This window comes from Anoplopoma fimbria, chromosome 19, assembly GCF_027596085.1.
Source record: "Anoplopoma fimbria isolate UVic2021 breed Golden Eagle Sablefish chromosome 19, Afim_UVic_2022, whole genome shotgun sequence".
NCBI classification, from domain to species: Eukaryota; Metazoa; Chordata; class Actinopteri; order Perciformes; family Anoplopomatidae; genus Anoplopoma; species Anoplopoma fimbria.
In genome coordinates, this window is record NC_072467.1 from 10920560 (window position 1) to 10939606 (window position 19047).

Genomic DNA, 19047 nt, shown 5'->3' on the forward strand with positions numbered 1-19047 from the left:
CCGAGCCTTCAGGTGTGCACTGAAGAAGCAGCAGCGCCCTCTGCTTTTTGAAAAGAGTGAAAAAAAAAGAGTGAAAAAAAGCTTACAGCACCTGGTATTCCCAGGCGGTGTAGTGCAGTAAAAAGGCTAATATTTAACGCTGGAGACACTATGCAGTTTGTGCGTACATACATCGCAAACACAAAAAGGAAATAGACCGATAAAGAACAAGTGCCGCAGTAAGTACAGTCATTGAGTTAATGTGACATTAGGCCATTTACATGCCATCGCGGCTCTCTCCCCGGTTGACCAGAACCTTTTATTTTGAAGGCGGCACAGAGGAAGTAGTTGTTGTCAGGGCATCGACTGTCAACACGGTGCGCTGTGTGCTGTTCAGCTAGCTTAGCTGCTTAGCTGTTTAGCTGTTTAGCTCATTGGAACCAACGTCCTCCAGCTGAAGAGGGGCTCAGGTGAGATTGTTTGCACAAAAGGGCAACGTTACTGTTTCCCCAGTGACGTTTCACCTTCGTCAATAGTTCCAGTAGTTCCGGCAGCATTGTGGCCAGCGACGTTGACGTTAACGCTGGGTTAGTTAGTGAGGTAACTTGCTCGCCTTCACGTCAATGAAGGCTAATATTTGCTTTTTTAATTTCCTTTGAAGGATTGAAATCGTATTTGCGACTGAAGCAGAGCTTACAGTTGGTTATAAAGTCACAGGTGGTGACTTTTTGTTGTGTAGTTGACATTGTTAAACAGCAAACGACACGGAGATAAGCCAGATGAACAGCTTTAGCGTGCCACTCTCTGTTGCTAGGCAACAGAATTCTCCGCTGGGCGTCTGTGTAAAGCCTGTAATGACATTAGTGTTGGTCGGATGCACTATGCACGAGAACATACTTTGCTCATGTGGTTAAGTTCCCATATTCCCATATTAGAGAACTGAAATAATAAAGTGTCCTTTACTGTCTGTCTCCTCTGGGCTCTTGTCTGATTAGGGATATCGAGCTGGCACCATGTTGGTCCCTATATTCACACTGAAGCTGAACCACAAGATTAACCCTCGCATGGTGACTGTTGGGAAATTTGATGGAGTCCACCCATGCCTCACTGCAGCCACACAGGCTGGAAAGGTGAGGGAAATATACATGTCACTGTTCCAACATTAACATGTTTTGAAATTGTGATGAGCAAAAAGTAAATTGCAGAGCATGGTTGCTGTCTGAGTCCATGGAAGTTCGTCCATCTTTGATTTTCTCAGATATTTATCCACAAATCCCTTTTTTGTGGCCTTTTTATTACTTTGTGGATAGATATTGACCATATTATGAACTGTACTTACATGTTGTATCTATGCTGCACCACTTAACTTGCCTGATATTAAACAGAATTGAGTGGGCACATTCATAGGTCTGGACCCAGGCAACAACTTCAGAGTACTTCACCACACGTCTTCTAGACTCAATACAGCACTTGTTCACTTTTGATTATAGAATGCCTATCTTACTTTTACTACTTACTACAAGTTATAAACTATATGTTTCCACCTCATGCCCTGATTCTCTCTGTTTCTTTTTGTAAGGTTTTTATCCATAACCCTCATGCCCGTGGTCAGAGACCTGTGGCCCATCGCCTGAGCCAGAGCACACAAGACTCTGACATCTCACTCCTCAACATCAACCAGGCAGTCACTTGTCTGACTGCAGGGACGCTGGGACCAAACACCACTGGGGACACTCTCTTGGTGGGATCCCAGACCAACCTGCTGGCCTATGATGTCCATGACAATGCTGATATTTTCTACAGGGAGGTGAGTGGATCTGAGAAAAAGTGGATGGAAACCATTTGGCTGAAGTCATAGCTCTTTCCAGGAATGAAGTCTAAGACACTGAAACAATAAGTTGTGTATATTGGTTATATCCATAGAGGTTACAGTTAACTGAACACAGGGAGCAGTGTGTAGGATGTAGGTGGATTTATGGCAGAAATGTATTAAAACCCAATACAACATTGAACACTACATTACACAATCAAGGACTCAGATCCCTGGTGTTCCTCAAACTATTTATTTAAACAGTATTGTGGTGTCAAAAGCAATACAAAAAAATACAAGAAAAGATATATTTTTATCGTCCCTAAGGGAAGTTTGTCTTGGGCTCCAAGCTGCTGCAACACACAACACACTTACCAGCATCACAGTGCAAACACAGCATAGAACATAAAACATAGATCATACATCATACATACACTAATGCATAAACATTCTTAAATTCACATGTTGAATGTAAGACAGCAGTTCTTTAAAGTGATATCACACGATAAAACATTTGTTTTTTTCAAATGATGAAACCAGGTGTAATCAAACCAGATAATAAATAAGTTACAATAGTTTAGTCCTCAATTACATTTTTTTTTATCATACTACATGTTGCTGTATAATATTTTGATGGAGGATGGAATGAATTAATAAAAAGCATTGTTATTATAATTTTGTCCAAAGTTTATACAGTTTGTAGAGATCCATGGTATGCAAGACTTACATTTGTATTCATGGCATTCTGGATGCAAGCAACAGCAGGCACTGTTGTGTTAACCTGTTTGGCCTCATGATGGCACTGTCTCACCGTTACGAGAATAAATACAGACGCAATAAGGGAATATCAGTTTTCTGTCACAGTAACATGATGAATAGGAATAGTGCAGAGCAGCATTTTCTTTGTAAGTATCCGAGGCTACTTATGATGAGGAATTTGTTTTTGTGCCAGTTATGCATTAGATCATTTTAAAGCAGAACTGGAGCATGAGAATGATGAGGCTAACTCAGACAGCATCAGCTTTGAATGGAACAACGGGAAGTATACTATCCCACTAGCAGTCCCAAGAAAGTTAGGATTGCTGAGGGTACCTCATAATTATCTCAATAGCCACAACCCTGCCGCTATAAAAAAAAAGTCTTGGAAACCAGATGATCTCACGAGTGTTGCAACATACCCAACCATGTTGCAATGACTGCAAGAAGGCAACTCTGATTTGTGATTATTGCTTTTTGGTAAGTGTCAGTCTAGTACAGTATAAACATGAAATATAATGTGTAAAGCTGACATATATTAATATGTTATGGATTTTAAAAAAAAATTGCCATCTTTATAACCAACATGATTTTACTGAATGGTTTAATCTGTTTTGCCAAAAATACCAAAGGGAAGTAGGAATGTTTGAAAACACACCCATGCATTTAAGGTTAACCTATAGGGTAAATTTAGCGATTTTGCTGATAAATAGACAACTGGAGTGAAAACATATATGTTGTACAGTACAGTATTCAATCTTAAAGGGCTTTGTTTCTGTGTATGCGGGTGTAGGTGACGGACGGGGCCAATGCTATTGTGTTGGGGAAACTCGGGGACATCCCGAATCCTCTTGCCATCATTGGAGGGAACTGCGCTTTACAAGGCTTTGACTATGCTGGCAATGACCACTTTTGGACAGTAAGAACAACAAGGCAACATTTTAATATCAGAATACAGTATAGTCAGTCTACATTCAAGATATTGTTTTTTTTGAATAGCAATAGAACACACAACTTATGACACAGTGATACTTCGCCAAAATGTAACCAGATTGATTGTTAACAGCACATTTTCGTGGTTTATATTTCTGCAGACCCAGCCATTTTCCAACATTCCCTGTCAATATTAATAATTCCTTGTCTGAATCAACTAAATAATGTATTAATGAAGTGTCTTGTTTTCAGGTGACTGGTGATAATGTCAGATCCCTGGTACTCTGTGACTTCACTGGAGATGGAAAAAATGAGGTATGTCCTGACAGGGTGGCAGGCAGAGACACAGGCTGTGTTGTTGCCGCGACTGTATCCAGAGCTTTGTCGCACATCTTCCTCCTGTCTCTATCCCGTTTTCTATAGCTCTCTGCTTTAAAAATGTTATGTTATGTGTCTGAACTATATTTAATTGAAATATTAATTCATACTGAAATTATCATTTTTTGATTCCCAAAAATCTAGTCAGCTATTGTGTTTACAGCTCTTGGTTGGATCAGAGGACTTTGACATCAGAGTATTCAAAGAGGATGAGCTTGTGTCTGAGATGACTGAGAACGAGGTAAATGGATGCAATGTGTTTCACTTTTTTAAGCTTGTTGACTCCCAAGAAAATTCATCAAAACTAACAACAGTGTGTTGTTTTTTTTAATACTTTAAATTATGTTTTGTACAGGGAACAGATGCACAAAAATACTTACTTACTGTTACTAGTTTTCCCTCTGTCCTTCTCCATTCAGACAGTAACATCACTGTGCCATATGCATGGCAGCAGGTTTGGCTATGCCCTGGCCAATGGCACTGTGGGAGTTTATGACCGCAACGCCCGCTACTGGAGGATAAAGGTACTGTAATAATTTATGATAATGTTGTCTTGAAATAGAGGGGCTTACCTTATTGAAAAAAAATAGGTATTAGAAATTACCAGTGTTGTAGTCAAGACCACTTAAACCGAGACCAAGTCAAGACCAAAACCAGAGTAAATCGAGGCAGAGACAAGACCAAGTCTTTTAGTGGTTCAGACCAAGTCAAGACCAAGACCAGACTGACTGAGACCTTCAAATGGTAGTCTTTTGACCAGTCTTGAGACCAAGACCGCTTTTCATATCTATATTTCATATCTTTGGCACTAAGTGGGTGTAGGTGTTATCTTTGTTTCCATCCGCCTTTTCCTCTGAAAGCCTTAGTTCTGTTAATTCTATGTCTATAGAACAACCCTATCATGCAAACGGTCGGATATCTTGTAACATGTCCTTAGCCATTTCATGAAATGTTAACTGATTGACTCCACACTCTTTAAGGGCCATTTGACTTTAAATGTCATGATTCTCCTTTTCTTTTTTAATAATGTGTTTTTCACTCTCCAATCAGTCTAAGAATCATGCGATGAGCATTCATGCCTTTGACCTGAATGCTGACGGGGTGGTGGAGCTTATCACTGGCTGGTCCAATGGAAAGGTCAGCTCACAACCTAGCAGGCCTGGCATTTAGAGACAACCTCTCACACTTTAGAAATGCAATTTGTAATTTTGGACACAACAAGTCATTCATTTCTACAGCATCTTTAGCTAGTCTTCAGTGTTGATCATATTCTCCTTCTTTTTCAGATTGATGCTCGTAGTGATCGCACAGGCGAGGTCATTTTTAAAGACAACTTTTCCTCTTCTGTGGCCGGAGTGGTGGAGGGAGACTACAGGTTGGATGGACAGAAACAACTTATCTGCACCTCCACAGAGGGAGAAGGTATTTTGTTTGACTGTGTCTGCCTGTTTGTTTTTTGCTCACATAAGCATTTAAGAAGTGTTAATATCCCAATAACTCCCTACCAACTGTAAGAAAGAGGAGAGTTTGTGTGTGTCTGTGTCGAATTTAATTTGTGGTGCATTTGTTATTCTCTGACCTCTTTGATATAGTGCAACTAGCAGATTATTATTTACACTTCCTGAGTACTTCAGTTTTTTATGTGGAGATACCTAAAACAAATCACAACCACATTACTTTAGCTTATAGAATAGCCTCAGCTGTTCTATAAGCTTAATTCAAACATAGCATCCAAACATACTGAACATGACTTGGGAGAGCTGACCATTTAAGCTTGGATAAGAATGTCATCAGTGTTGTAAATGATTGTATCTTGTAGTCCGTGGTTACCTGCCAGCCAGTAAAGACCTTAAAGGAAATCTTATGGACTCCAGTGCTGAACAGGACCTCATTAGAGAGCTCAGCCAACGCAGACAGAATCTGTTGCTGGAGCTACGCAACTATGAAGAGAATGCCAAGGTACATATATCTATTATAAGTTATTATTGTATAAATACACAGATGAGCAAAGCACTTTTATAATTGTTTCCCGTTTTCATTTTATTCTTGTCATATTTTCATATTTTTTTGCAGACTTCATACAGATAATCACATGGTTCTTATAATTGACACGGGGCTGTATATTAATGTATATGCTCACACCCACATAAACTTTACTATTGTTTCAGGGTGTGTCAGAGACAAACAGTGGGATAGGTGTCATACCAGCCAACACTCAGCTCCAGACAGCGCTGTCAGTGAGACCTGCTACAGAGGCTCAGAAGGCTCATGTAGAGCTCAGCATTTGCACACCAAATGGTAGAGTTTATTAGCATTTAGGCTGAGATATTCAAGCATGTCAATGACAAGGTGAATACTCTATAGTCCCAAGTCCCTGAATCTCTCCTTTATCCTCTCCAGAAACCATCATCCGTGCAGTGCTAATCTTCGCAGAAGGGATATTTGAGGGGGAGAGTCACGTTGTCCACCCCAGCTCCCAGAACCTGTCAGGCTGTGTCCGAGTCCCCATTGTCCCCCCAAAAGATATACCAGTAGATCTGCACATCAAAGCCTTTGTTGGAGGGAAAACTAGGTAGGTTGTGTGAGTAAGTAAAGTATGTGTGCTGTCTTGTAATAATTGCATTTTTCTTACCATGTTATTGACCACCGTCTCTGCACTTCATTATTTTTGTCTTCTCCAGCACCCAATTCCATGTGTTTGAAATCACTCGTCAGCTACCTCGTTTCTCCATGTACGACATCTCAGTTGACCCCTCAGCTGCTCCGCCCACTGGAAGGGTCACCTTCAGCATCAACGACCGACCACAGAGGGTAGGCTGAGTGTTTATGATCAGTCCCACAGCACGTTCAAGGCAATAACATCCCGATATATGTTTGGTAATTAGAATCTTTAAGTGATGTATGCAATTGATTAGATGCATCCGTGTGTGTGTGTGTGTGTGTGTGTGTGTGTGTGTGTGTGTGTGTGTGTGTGTGTGTGTGTGTGTGTGTGTGTGTGTGGGTGTGTGGGTGTGTAGGTGGTGATGTGGCTGAATCAGAACTTCTTGCTTCCAGAAGGAGTAGACAGCCCTGACATCACTTTTAATTCTCTAAGAGGAGGGGGACTGTTGTCCATAAGTATGGCCAGCAATGGACAGGTACAAACACACAACCATTATATGTTTAGCTATATTACAGTTACACATTACACTTTTGTACACTTTTTCTGCCAGCTCTAACTTAACATCAACAAGAGAATCAAGTGCTTGAGCTTTGCAGCTCAAAACATTGAAACATGAAATCACTGTGACTTGTTACTAACAACTGACTATTTAGATTGTACAAAGTAAATTTAATTATATTTAATTAATTACTGTTTTAAAAGATAAAGGGTTTGTGTTGTGTATACATGTGCATTGTTTTTTTGCTCATAAAGGGAAAATTGTAACTGTGTAAATCCTTTGTTCTTACCTTACCAAGAGAGAGCAAAACCTTGATGTTAATTTGCATCAAGTTACAATGGCTACTGCCATTTCCTTTTTTAAATAAGATAAAATCAGAATCTTAATTAATCCTTAATTTTCCCAATAAGATCACTCTGAGAACCGACGACATTGACCTGGCAGGAGATCTGGTCCAATCACTTGCCTCCTTCTTGGCAATAGAGGACTTATCAGCAGAAGCAGACTTCCCCAGATACTTTGAGGAGCTACACACCACACTCACTGAGGTTTGGCTTTAATGACATTGAAATCTTTGTCAAAACTGTCAAAACATTTTATGTTGAATATTCCACTAATATTCCGAGACATACCTTTCATCCATCCCCACATGTACATTAACCTTTAAATGTACATTATGACTACAACTTTGACTTCAACTGCACCGTGTAAAAGGCTTGTGAACCAAAGTCGGGGAGCACATGAGAAATTAATTATTTATATGTCAGGAGAGAGAATGTAATTGTTGCTGTTGTTGTTGTTGGAGCTGTGGTTTCATATGAGTTTTAAATATCTGCATGCTAGGTGGATGAGTTCCACTCCGTCCATCAGAAGTTAACTGCAGCCATGGCCGACCACTCCAACTACATTAGGAACATGCTGGTGCAAGCAGAGGATGCTCGCCTTATGGTTGACATGTGAGTAACGATGATACACATACAGTATATGGAACTGATCCCATTCATAATCCTTGTCAAACACTATATTTGATATACAGGCAACATATAGACAATGCTTTGAACTCTCTGTTATAGACCTTTTTCAGGAGACATATTGACGGTTGATAAAAAAAATGTATGGTTGCGTGCAATTTAGGTCAACTACTTCCAGAGCTGTGGTAGAGCAATGGCTTTTTTAAAGGCATCAAATAGAAAAAAGCCATCAGCAGACCCTCGCCTACCACCTACATTGCAACAATAGAAAGGTGGTTGAAAATGTGCATAGTTTCCCTTAAATGTTACCATGACAATTCAAAATGTCTGCTGGGAAGAGGTCTACTGTATTGCAAACAACTTTTTACGTAGAGATTTCTGAAACATGAAGAACAAATACACAGTTGCTAATTTATTAGGTACACTTAGCTCAAACTAATACAGTCTAATACAACAGTCCTACATTAAATCCTACCTTAATGAATGTTATAAAGCTATGTTTTCTTGAAACTGTTTTTAGAGAAGAATTGATACAAACGTATGGACATTTTGGAGGCTGCAGTTTGTGCTGCTGTTGAATTGAATTCTGTTATAATAAAAGATGTTTCTAATTTTGAATGCACCCTCATTATTATAAACGAATATTAGAAATACCTTTTTTAGTATAATACTTTACAATCTGCACCACAAGCCTCGAGAATGACTCCAAAACTTAATCCACACCTCTCTAAAACAGTTTAAACAAACACATGTACCTGAGTGTATATTTCACTGTATACGTTGATCTTTTTACCACACAACCAAACCAACTCACTGTTTCTCTTACTTTTCCCCCCCCCCATACTTTCCATTTGATTTTCTCCCTTGCCCTCTGTAGGTCAACTATGAAGAAGCGTTACAGAGAGCTGTACGATCTAAACAGGGATCTGATCAACGAGTATAAAATCCGCTCCAACAACCACAACGCATTACTTGCCTGCCTCAAGTCTGTCAACCAGGCCATACAGCGGGCTGGTAGACTCCGAGGTAAGGCACTGTGTGTGTGAGTGCATATGTAAGACACACTGTAACAACCACAATTCCTTAACAACTGCATGTTGGCTGAGTAAAGCCTATGTGTAAGAGAGAAGATTTGCAAGTCAGGGATTGTCTGGTACAATCAATATTATTGTACGTGGGTAGGTTTTAGAATGTACTTCATGCGTGTTCCTGGTCGAGATGTTGTCTCTCTAGAGTTGATTGGACATTGTATCTTGTAGGGCATTACCTGCCTCATTGTTTGGGGGCTCGAAAGCTTTTACACATATTGTGATTATTCAAAACTTTGCTGATGTGGGTGAGGGACTACTAATGCTTTGCAGAGTACTTGAGTATGGCTCACCCTAGAAACCAGACTAGAAAGCCTCTTTTTTTCGGTGGCTCCTATAGCTTTTTTTTTTAAGCATACAAGGGATGAGGAGAGTTTTGACTTAACAGGGTGAATGAGTATATGAATGAACAGGAGTGTAAAGCTAGTCTTCCTGACTGAACTTTCGCTAAGCTTCATATATATGTTTATATTTATTCTTTAATAATAACAGTGTATATATGGGAATCCTTAAGAAGAAAACAAAACAGGCATTTTAATACTGATTCACTATCAAATGGCACTGAACAGAGCTTAAAATAATTTGCATCATCCTCTGTGTTGTTACAACTTCCAAAACTGTCTTGTCTGCTCATATTAATCTGTCTGTCACTCTTCCTCCTTATCTTCAGTTGGTAAGCCCAAGAACCAAGTGATCTCTGCCTGCCGAGACGCCATCAAGAGCAATAACATCAACGCACTCTTCAGGATCATGAAAGCTGGCACTGCATCCTCCTGAGGGTGGAAGGGGTGATGGTGCAGGAATGGACAAATAGATCCAAAGTAAAAGCACAACGCACAACTAATCAGCACTGTGATGTTGAACTTTATCTATTTCAAGCATGGCACCAGTAAGGATGATCCCCCAGAGTGAGGAGACGAGGACAAAACGTGGACGTGAAAAGGGATGCTGTTCTAGCCTTCATCAATCTTTTTGCCTGGCAGCAACATTTGGTACTAGCTCCATAATACCTTTTTACTCTACGTGGAAACTTGAAATTCTACTAGCTCACAGAGATAAAATGCTCACTATAGGTTACTGTCGTTGGAAGAGCTTGATTTAGTGCAGTTCAAGCATAGCTAGATAATTGTCAGAATTAGTGCAGAGAAGGCAGGAGTGACACAACTGTTTGGAGAGTTCAGCTGGACCAAAAGAGGTGGTGGAGTGATTCCCTCAAACTGTTTCTCAGAGGCAATGGAACAAAGATATTCTGAGTACAATGATGTTTCAGAGAAATGTGTTTTAAGGCATCTGAAGTTAAGAGTTAAATATAATGCCTTTTGAATGTACTAGAAGTTTTCCAGGTAGTGTTGCACATTTGTCTAGGAAACGTTTAAACTAAACCTGCTGGAACTCTGAATGTTTAATTCAGCAGACACAGTGATGTTTAGACAGAGAACAGCTGGAGCAAAACAGAGAGCAGCTTCCTCTCAGATGGAGAGTCACGGCATTGAAATCACTCGTGGCCCTTACAGTTCTGTGTGACGGCAGGTCTCTGCTCCCAGCTGTTGTGCATTTGTGTGCTGTTTGGAGCCAAAGAAAACTATTTTAAATGAATGGATGTCACAACGCTGTGTGGTTGACTTGTTTACCTTTTGTAGATTGTACACAGCGATTGTAAATGTATAGTTGTGTATGTGGCAGAAACTATTATTAAATTATGTTTTAAAATGATCTACGTATTTGGTATCTTTGGAAACGTTGTGATCTCTGCTAGTATTTAAGGTACGGTTCAGCAGGTTTGAACAAAGCATGGCTGCACAGCATAAACTTGAAATAAGTAACCCACCAATCAGCCGTTGCTTGTATATCAACAGGGAAAATCTGAGAGGGGATATTATAATGAATTGGCAAAATCTGGCTTCCAGTTTTTAGACTAACATCTGCCATGTTTTCAAGGGTATTCTATCTTATTTTAATTATTTATTTGTCAGTTAAGCTGTACCATAACCTACATCCAGCAGTAAGGACCAGAACCTCACAGAAATGTTCACATCTTACTTTCAGCTTTTCCAACCTCCTATTTTTTGTAGTTCTGATTGGATGCACACATGTTCACTCACGCAATGTATTCTATAGGCGCTACATATGGTGCAGTAAAGACCCAGTCTATAGTCGTAAATGACTACTGCTAGTGCTGTGTCTCTGCATCTATGTGCTCTCCCGCATGGCGGTGTTGCTTGACCTAGTCAGAAATATTTAGCTGGCCTTGATCTCTGACTTCCTTGTAGACCCAAACTAGAAAAAGACATGACTAACATAACATAACTTCAGAGATCCACACACTGCACTTTTTTTTCCCCCTTTCTTTCTTCATCCTCCCAAGTTGCTGTGTTGGCATCTGGATTGAAGTCGCTTCGCTCTCGTCTAAGTCACGTGGTCAGGGTAAAGGATGAAGATGGTGCGTTCAGGTTCTCCTGGTTAGCTTGTTCATCTGACCACTGGCTCAGAAATTCCAAACCGTTCTGATAACCTACTTTAGATTGACAGACTGGTGGGTTATCAGGCACTAACGTGTTGAATACTATACACCATGTTCACGCTATAGTTGCTTTAACAATAATGATGCCCTTTTTATTAACTGCAGTTTCCAATAAATGTTGTATTCATGGCATGTGGATAAAGGGGGATTATGAACAATTGGCCCAGACATCCAACAGGCCCCACCACCTCTCCTATAGGTGCGAGAGACACAGCCTTTATAGTTGTATAGCCTCTTTCTCTTATAGTCAGTTTGTGTCTTTGTGGTTGTTTTTCACCTTTTCTTGGTTTTTGTGAGTCTCTTTGTGTAGCTTACCTGTTTTGTAATGTCTCAGTAGTTGTTTTGGTCTATCAGTGGTCATTTAGATTCTCTTCCCGGGTTGGCACGTGTCTCTTAGAATGAGAGGCGATGGCCAGGGGGCCCCGGACACTCCCTGAGCCTGTGCCATCCATGTGGGTATACCTACTCCCTTACAGACTCAGAATTACAGATTGTTGTTTGTTTGTAACAATTATTGCCACCTTTCTCACCTTTTTACAGGGACAATAAAACCTATAACTGACAACAAGCAGTGTTAGTTATTTTTAAAATCGGTTTAGAATGGTCTACACTTGCAGTTATTTCGTTGACATTGCATATTTGGATATTCCATACAGTACTTGAAGGCAACCAAAAGCGCAGCCAGCAACTGACAGGCTCAGAGCCAGGTAACTTTTCTAACCTCCTTTCGACACACAACATAAAAACACACACACACACACACACACACACACACACACACACACACACACACACACACACACACACACACACACACACACACACACACACACACACACACACACACACACACACACAGACACACATGAATACAGCCGCTCCTCTACTCTCATTGGGTGTTTGTCTTTGGAAACTGTAAATCGTCTTTGTGTGTGTTGGTGCGTAGACTGGAGCCTGTGTTGCAGCTTCACACATCTACAGCGCAGATGTTTTCAGTTTGACGTCCTCCTCCGTCTCGTCTGGTAAGTTTGAATGACTTGCATGATTCAGGGAAAATGTCCTAACAGTTGTAGTTATAAAACCAGGTAGACGTAATGTTTGTACTGTAAAACATGCAGAATATAGTCATATTTGGTCAGAAATTATTGGCGACTTTCTGTGTAGATTGCGCGAGAAGTTTTGTGATGCTGTTGGTCATGCTTGTGTGAAAGTTATGCTCTAAAATAAATAGCTGAGATTAGACAGTCACGTTTATAACGGGGCGTTATTTAGGGATGTCTGCAAATGGTATGAACGTTTGGACACCGTGTTCTTTGAAAGAGTTGGTACCCTAATGCTCACTTACATAATACACAGACACTCCCCCTTCTGAACGGAGTAATGAATCATGGAAATCAAGAAAAATACGTTATCAGATTTAATAATCCAAGACAATAACGCCTTGGATTATTATTAGTTCATTATATTACTTTTCCTGGTTACTACTTCTAGGTGATGTAAAGCAGGTCATGTGTTGGAAGCTCAGAATCCAGTCACATTTAGCCAGTTTTAGATGCCAGGACACCTTGTGACATCCAGATGACCAAACCATGTTACTGAAAAATAAGTAAGCAGGGAGGGAGAAAGTAGGTGATCGATTATATATATCGCTCTAGTCCATCAAATTAGCTTTTTTTTTGCCACAGAAATGTTAAAAAAAGGATCTGCAAAGTAAGATAATTTATTGTATGAGACAAGAGGAGAGAAGGTTTCACAATAACATCAATGACAGCACATCCCCTTTAGTAGAGCAGACAAATGGGGGAAGGGACAAGTAACAATTTTGTTCTTTGCAACAGGAGCATCAAAGTCTATGGAAATGTTTTTTTTTTTTTGTTGTTGTCCAGGATGCCCCCACCCTTTGGTGCCTCAGGATAAGGGGAGGATGGAGCCAGACATGATGGACGTGCCTCCAGTGATATGAGTTTTTACAGACAAACTGTGAAGTCTGAGGTGATATTTAGCAATCTAGCAGGGAACAGGAAGGAAAATCATCACATCTTCTCCTCAAATTCTGTAGGGTTGCCTGCAAACCCAAGGCCTGTCCGTATCCGTCTCCACTGATGTCTGCAAAGCAGTATGAACTGCGCCAACCCCATTCCACTGCATTCCTGTTCAATACTTAACGGAAGTCAGGGTCAGAGAAGATGCCAAGGAAGATGGTGACAATAAGGCGAATCCTCCATGTCAAGAGAGATGTGTTGTGCACAACACTGCTACTGGTGCTATTCTGTCTGCTGCTCTATGCCCACCAGGTAAGGATAGAACCAATCACAACATAGGAAGTGGTAATTAAAGAAAGTACTTAATTATTAAAATAACATGTCCACTCCCCATGCCCATTCAAATGTCATCCATGTTTCCAGGTTGTACTCTCCTCTGGGTGGGACATGCCTGTATGGAAGCTGGAGATCCATGGCTCTACCAGCTCCAGCAGGACATTACTTGGCGCTAGCGGAGCCAAAGCAGGCCAGGAGTCTCCAGCGGTATGAACTGATCTGGTTCAAGTTATGAATGTGTGTGCTTGTTCACATGTAGGTATCAGAATGAAAGTATCTCCATAATGTATAATGGGTATAATGATAATGGGCGCACTAAAAGATAACACTTACTGCCCAGCACCAAACAGCAGACAGGAAAATTAAGCAATTAGCCTTCCAGAGGGGTTTGCTGTTAGATCAAACTGTTGCATTTGCAGCTGAAGACATTGAGGACTGTGATGGATGATGTGTAGGAAAAATCCTGTTACAAATCAGTGAAACTGGACAAGTACTGAGTGTGATGTGCTGACCTGAAGGTGCTGCAAGAAGGTCATCAGTTGTTAGTCTTGTCCTCATTTATAAGATTAGGGAAGTTCACATCCCACATAAGGACACAATGCTCTTTGAGTCACAGAGAGTGTGTAGACATTTTCACAGTGTCTACTGCTGAGCTGAAAATTCACAGCCAGTGTCAGAGCACTCTACAGTATGTGCTGTGTGAATATACATACTGCATATGTAGAATGCATCAATGTATGTACACACAGTATGTTTGTATTTATGTTTACATGGATGTCCATCTGTACTGATCAACAGAGGGTCCAACACATTTTATAATAAACCTGGACGAGTTAAACATGAAACAGTTTAAACAGAAATGATGCTGCTAGTTTTCAATGTAATTTCAGATTTTCTTGGTTTGATACTTCTTTCCACCAATAAAACTTTATATATTCATTAAGATTACATGTTCTTGCTGTCTCACATTGTTTCTCATAATAAGCAGATCCCATCCAGCCCTTCAGAGCCACAGCTGCCTCCCTGCAAACTCCAGTCCAAGTCCCAACCTCCTTTGTCCAAGTTGAAACCTCCTCAGCTCAAGTCCAAACCTTCTCATTCCAAGTCCAAACAACAGGTCAAATCTAAGGGGAAATCCAAGTCTCAACGGAAAAATGCTGTCCCGACTAAGACCGCTGGCAAGCCCCTGCCTACGATGCCACCATTTGACTTTGAGGGCTATCTGAGAGAAAAAGACAACAGAAACTTTAGGCTGCTCATAGACCAGCCAGATAAATGTCACATTGGAGGAGCAGAGGAGCAAGAAGGAGAAGGAGGAAATCAAGGGTCTCTCTACATGCTCATTGCGGTGAAATCTATCCCTGCAGATTTCGATAAACGTCAGGTAAAATAAGACATTTTGTGTGTAGAAAATGATTAGTAAACCCATATATCAACCGTCCAATATATATTTATAATCTGTGCAATATTAACCATTCAATCCTTTTTATATAATATTTTAGTTATTGTTGTTTTAATGTTTTTTACTTATTTATTATTCTTTACTGTGTGATTACTTATTTATTATACCTGTTCTGATCTTGTTTTTTTTGCTCATGTCTCTTGTTTGCACTATCCACTCTGCTGCTGTGACCCTTCACATTTCCACGCTGTGGGACTAATAAAGGATTATCTTATTTTATCGTATCTTACAATTTGCCGTGAATCACTACAGATATTAGGCTGTATTTTTCACCCAAGCTATTTTGTGTATGAAGCTTGTTGCTTTTGTTTTCCAGCATGCCTTTTTGCTGTTTTGGTTCACTCTCACTGTTCTGAGGGTAGTTCATAACAGCCGCCAGCAGCTGTTTTCTGTTAAAAAAGTTCTGATAAAACCCAGGGTACTACCTACCCAGCACTAAACTGCAGATGGACCAAGTTAGCAACTAGCTGATAAACACAGCATTCAGCAGCTAAAGAGCCAGATGCTTCCTTCAGGAGTTGGTGGAGACCAAAACTAGAGATAAGAGTAAAGTGAATATTGGACTTACACTTGGCAGGTAGACATAAACATGTATCTGATGAATGTTAATATTGCTCCTCGTCTGCTCAATGTGTAAACACGTTATTGATTGCAAACATACTGACCCCAAGTGAGTAAAAAGTCAATTAATACTGATTCAATCTCAGAAACCATTGGCTTTCACATTGTGATGAAGTAATACATCATGATAAACATTAATGCGTCTAAATTGATATTCACAAGCACATACTTACTCACATTTCTCAGCAAATCTGATTATTTTGCACTAAAGTTCTCAATTAAATGAGAGTATTCAATTCACACAAGAGTATACAAAACCATGTGGTAACTATTTATTGAATTAGCAGAAAACATGCTATATCGTGTGTTACATGGAGAAATTAAATAACCTTTCTAGAAGATTTTGGCCGTATCGGCCAGCCTTATTCACAAGCAAGATTTCCTCTTCTATGTGCTAGTCATTGTTTTAAGTTTAATTAGCAACTTGAAAAGGATGAATGGAGTTTGACTTGTATAGCTGCATTCATATGTGTTCTGACACTTTTGCTCTCCAAATGGACTGTTTATCTGCATTAAACCAAAGCCTGCTCGAACGTGAATGGTTAATACTACTCAGACTACAAACAGAGACAGAACATTTCCATTGCTAAAATCTTGTTCCATTGCCTACAGATTCTAAGTCCATATGCAGATATCTGTTTATAGAGGTAGTTTTAAACAATCACTGGCATACACGGCCCATATGTTGCCAGTACAGCCACACATACTAAATAACAGGCAGAGAGGGTTGTCACAAGATTAACACATTTTTTAATTATTTCTCATTCAACAAAATAATATTTTCCTCTCTGCACTTTATTATTTTTAGGTGGTACGTCGGACTTGGGGTAAAGAGGGACTTTTTCAAAATGGTGTGTCCATCCGGACTGTTTTTCTGCTGGGGGTTCCCAGGAATCGGACTGCTTTACCTCTTTGGGATCGGCTCATGATCTACGAGAGTCAAACCTTTAGGGATATCCTGCTTTGGGACTTTGAAGACACCTTCTTCAACCTGACACTGAAGGAAACCCATTTTCTAAAATGGGTTAACAGCAGCTGTCCTGATGTCAAGTCAGTGTTTACAAGCCTAAATTAAGAGTTTGTCTGATTCTTAGCCTTATGTGACTCATATGTGATGCTTTTCCTATTATCTCTTTTTATACAGATTCATCTTCAAGGGTGATGCTGATGTGTATGTTAATGTGGAGAATATACTAGAGATGCTACAAGGTCAAAAGCCAGACAAGGATCTGTTTGTTGGTGATATTATTATCCATGCTAAACCCATTCGTCGGCGCAGTTCCAAATACTATGTTCCAGAGTTTGTTTATGGAGGGGGTTTGTACCCAAATTACGCTGGGGGAGGAGGGTTTGTCATGTCGGGACATACGGCTCGGAGGCTTAGCTCTGCCTGTCAACAGGTAATTCAAAGTTTGACAGTTTTAATATTTTTGTATTATATATGTATATACAATTTTTTGATTCACAATGTTTTTTTTTCACTTCTAGGTTGAGTTGTTCCCCATTGATGATGTCTTTCTAGGAATGTGCCTCCAACTGATTGGTGTCAAACCATCACGCCACCAGGGCTTCCGTACCTTCGGTATTCCCCGGCCATCTGCAGCACCCCACCTTCAAACGTTTGACCCCTGTTTTTACAGGGAACTCATGGTTGTTCACAGCCTCAGTGTTCCTCAGATCTGGCTTATGTGGAACCTCCTGCACGACCCCAGTCTGAACTGCCACAACAGGACTAGCCAGACACCCTGGCCCTTTAAGTGGAAAGATAAGATGGGAGAAACGGCAGGAGAAGAGAAGGACTATGGTGAGAAGCAGGTGTTTATCAGGCATTAGTGACTCCCTGCAGGGCCGATTGGGATCTACAAGAGCTTTAGTGAGGACAAAATGGAAAAAATGCCAGATCTGTGGCCAACATAAAAGGCCTGAGATGTCTTCAAAAGCACAGTTGAGTCATATGAGACTTTACTCAAGATGGTAGATCATCTTTGGGGAAATGAATTGGCAAAGTTCCTATGTGCTTCAGATTTTTCAGTAAGGGAAGAGAAGAGAATTTGGGTTTTTGCCATCCAAGCCCATCTGTGTCTGTGTGATCACACAGTGAACAACTTCTCAACAAGACCTTGATTTGCATAGAAGATTGTGAAAAGACTTTTGAATGTGTAATCTTCAGAATGTATTGTGTTATAATTGTTTACACAGACACAGTAAGATCCACAAGGACAACTTAACTGACGTGTGGTTAGCTGGTTTAACCCCAATCGAAGCGTGAAAGCATCAGTGTTTCTGAGACTTCAGCATTAGTATAATAAACTGACTCATATGGGACTGAATGGACTGAATGGACAGCCTGTGATGGCTGTGTGTACTGGCGGAGTGGAAAGACTGTATAAACTTGTTGTGTTCTCCCTGTGAATCAATAGCAGAGATATAATTCACTCCTTTAAGCCGGATTGAGGCACAAATGGACAGTTAGATTATCTGTTCCCTGGAGGAACAACAAATGAAGACTAAATGGGAACCAGCTGGGACCATAGAACACACACAAAAAACCTTGTTAATGTTTGTGGAAAAGCCTGCTATTTGAGGAGTCAGGCATGTGTACTTTAAAGTGAGCACTATTATTAAATACTATAATTTGATTTGTTTTGTGTAATTGTGTGTTTTCCGTTATAACTCTTTATTTGTTAAAACTCTTTATTTGTTAAAACTCTTTACTGCATTTCAAAAGCAGAACATGTTCACAGACCTATACAGATCAAAATGGATCCCATTTCTGTGTCTTTTAGTGTGATTGTTCAACATGCTTGTGTGCCCTGGACTTCAGCTGGTGCCCTTTTTGCGATGCTATCTACGTGGCTCTCCAGACTGAAATATCTCAGCAGTTATTGGATGGATGGATTTAGTACAGACATTCACTGTGATAAAATGGAATATGGCAACATTAAATTCAACAAATTAGCTGAATGCAAGAAAATGTTCTTATTGATATAATAACTGGACATCATGTCAGGATTATAGCACTTGAATTGGATATAGCCTACATTCAAGA

General features: G+C 40.2%; 2 protein-coding genes across 3 annotated transcripts; both read left to right on the forward strand.

The window, feature by feature from the left end:
* The first annotated feature begins 71 nt into the window (after positions 1-71).
* bbs2 (Bardet-Biedl syndrome 2) lies at positions 72-10753 on the forward strand. Of its 2 annotated transcripts, none has more exons than XM_054620301.1 (18): positions 72-218; positions 975-1109; positions 1559-1786; positions 3339-3464; positions 3731-3793; positions 4020-4097; positions 4276-4380; positions 4907-4993; positions 5143-5278; positions 5676-5815; positions 6025-6154; positions 6257-6428; positions 6538-6667; positions 6874-6993; positions 7428-7565; positions 7861-7973; positions 8866-9014; positions 9747-10753. In XM_054620301.1, the coding sequence occupies exons 2-18, from the start codon at positions 993-995 to the stop codon at positions 9851-9853; spliced, it is 2139 nt and encodes a 712-aa protein (XP_054476276.1). In that variant the 5' UTR covers positions 72-218; positions 975-992; the 3' UTR covers positions 9854-10753. The 2 variants fall into 2 exon arrangements, with proteins under 2 accessions (XP_054476276.1, XP_054476275.1); XM_054620300.1 differs by lacking the exon at positions 72-218 and adding an exon at positions 342-449.
* A 1785-nt stretch (positions 10754-12538) lies between these two features.
* b3gnt9 (UDP-GlcNAc:betaGal beta-1,3-N-acetylglucosaminyltransferase 9) lies at positions 12539-17873 on the forward strand. The gene is made up of 7 exons (XM_054620306.1): positions 12539-12619; positions 13484-13891; positions 14003-14122; positions 14904-15299; positions 16807-17048; positions 17143-17398; positions 17487-17873. Exons 2-7 carry the CDS (start codon positions 13784-13786, stop codon positions 17829-17831), a joined length of 1467 nt encoding a protein of 488 aa, XP_054476281.1. The 5' UTR covers positions 12539-12619; positions 13484-13783; the 3' UTR covers positions 17832-17873.
* The last annotated feature ends 1174 nt before the right edge of the window (positions 17874-19047 follow it).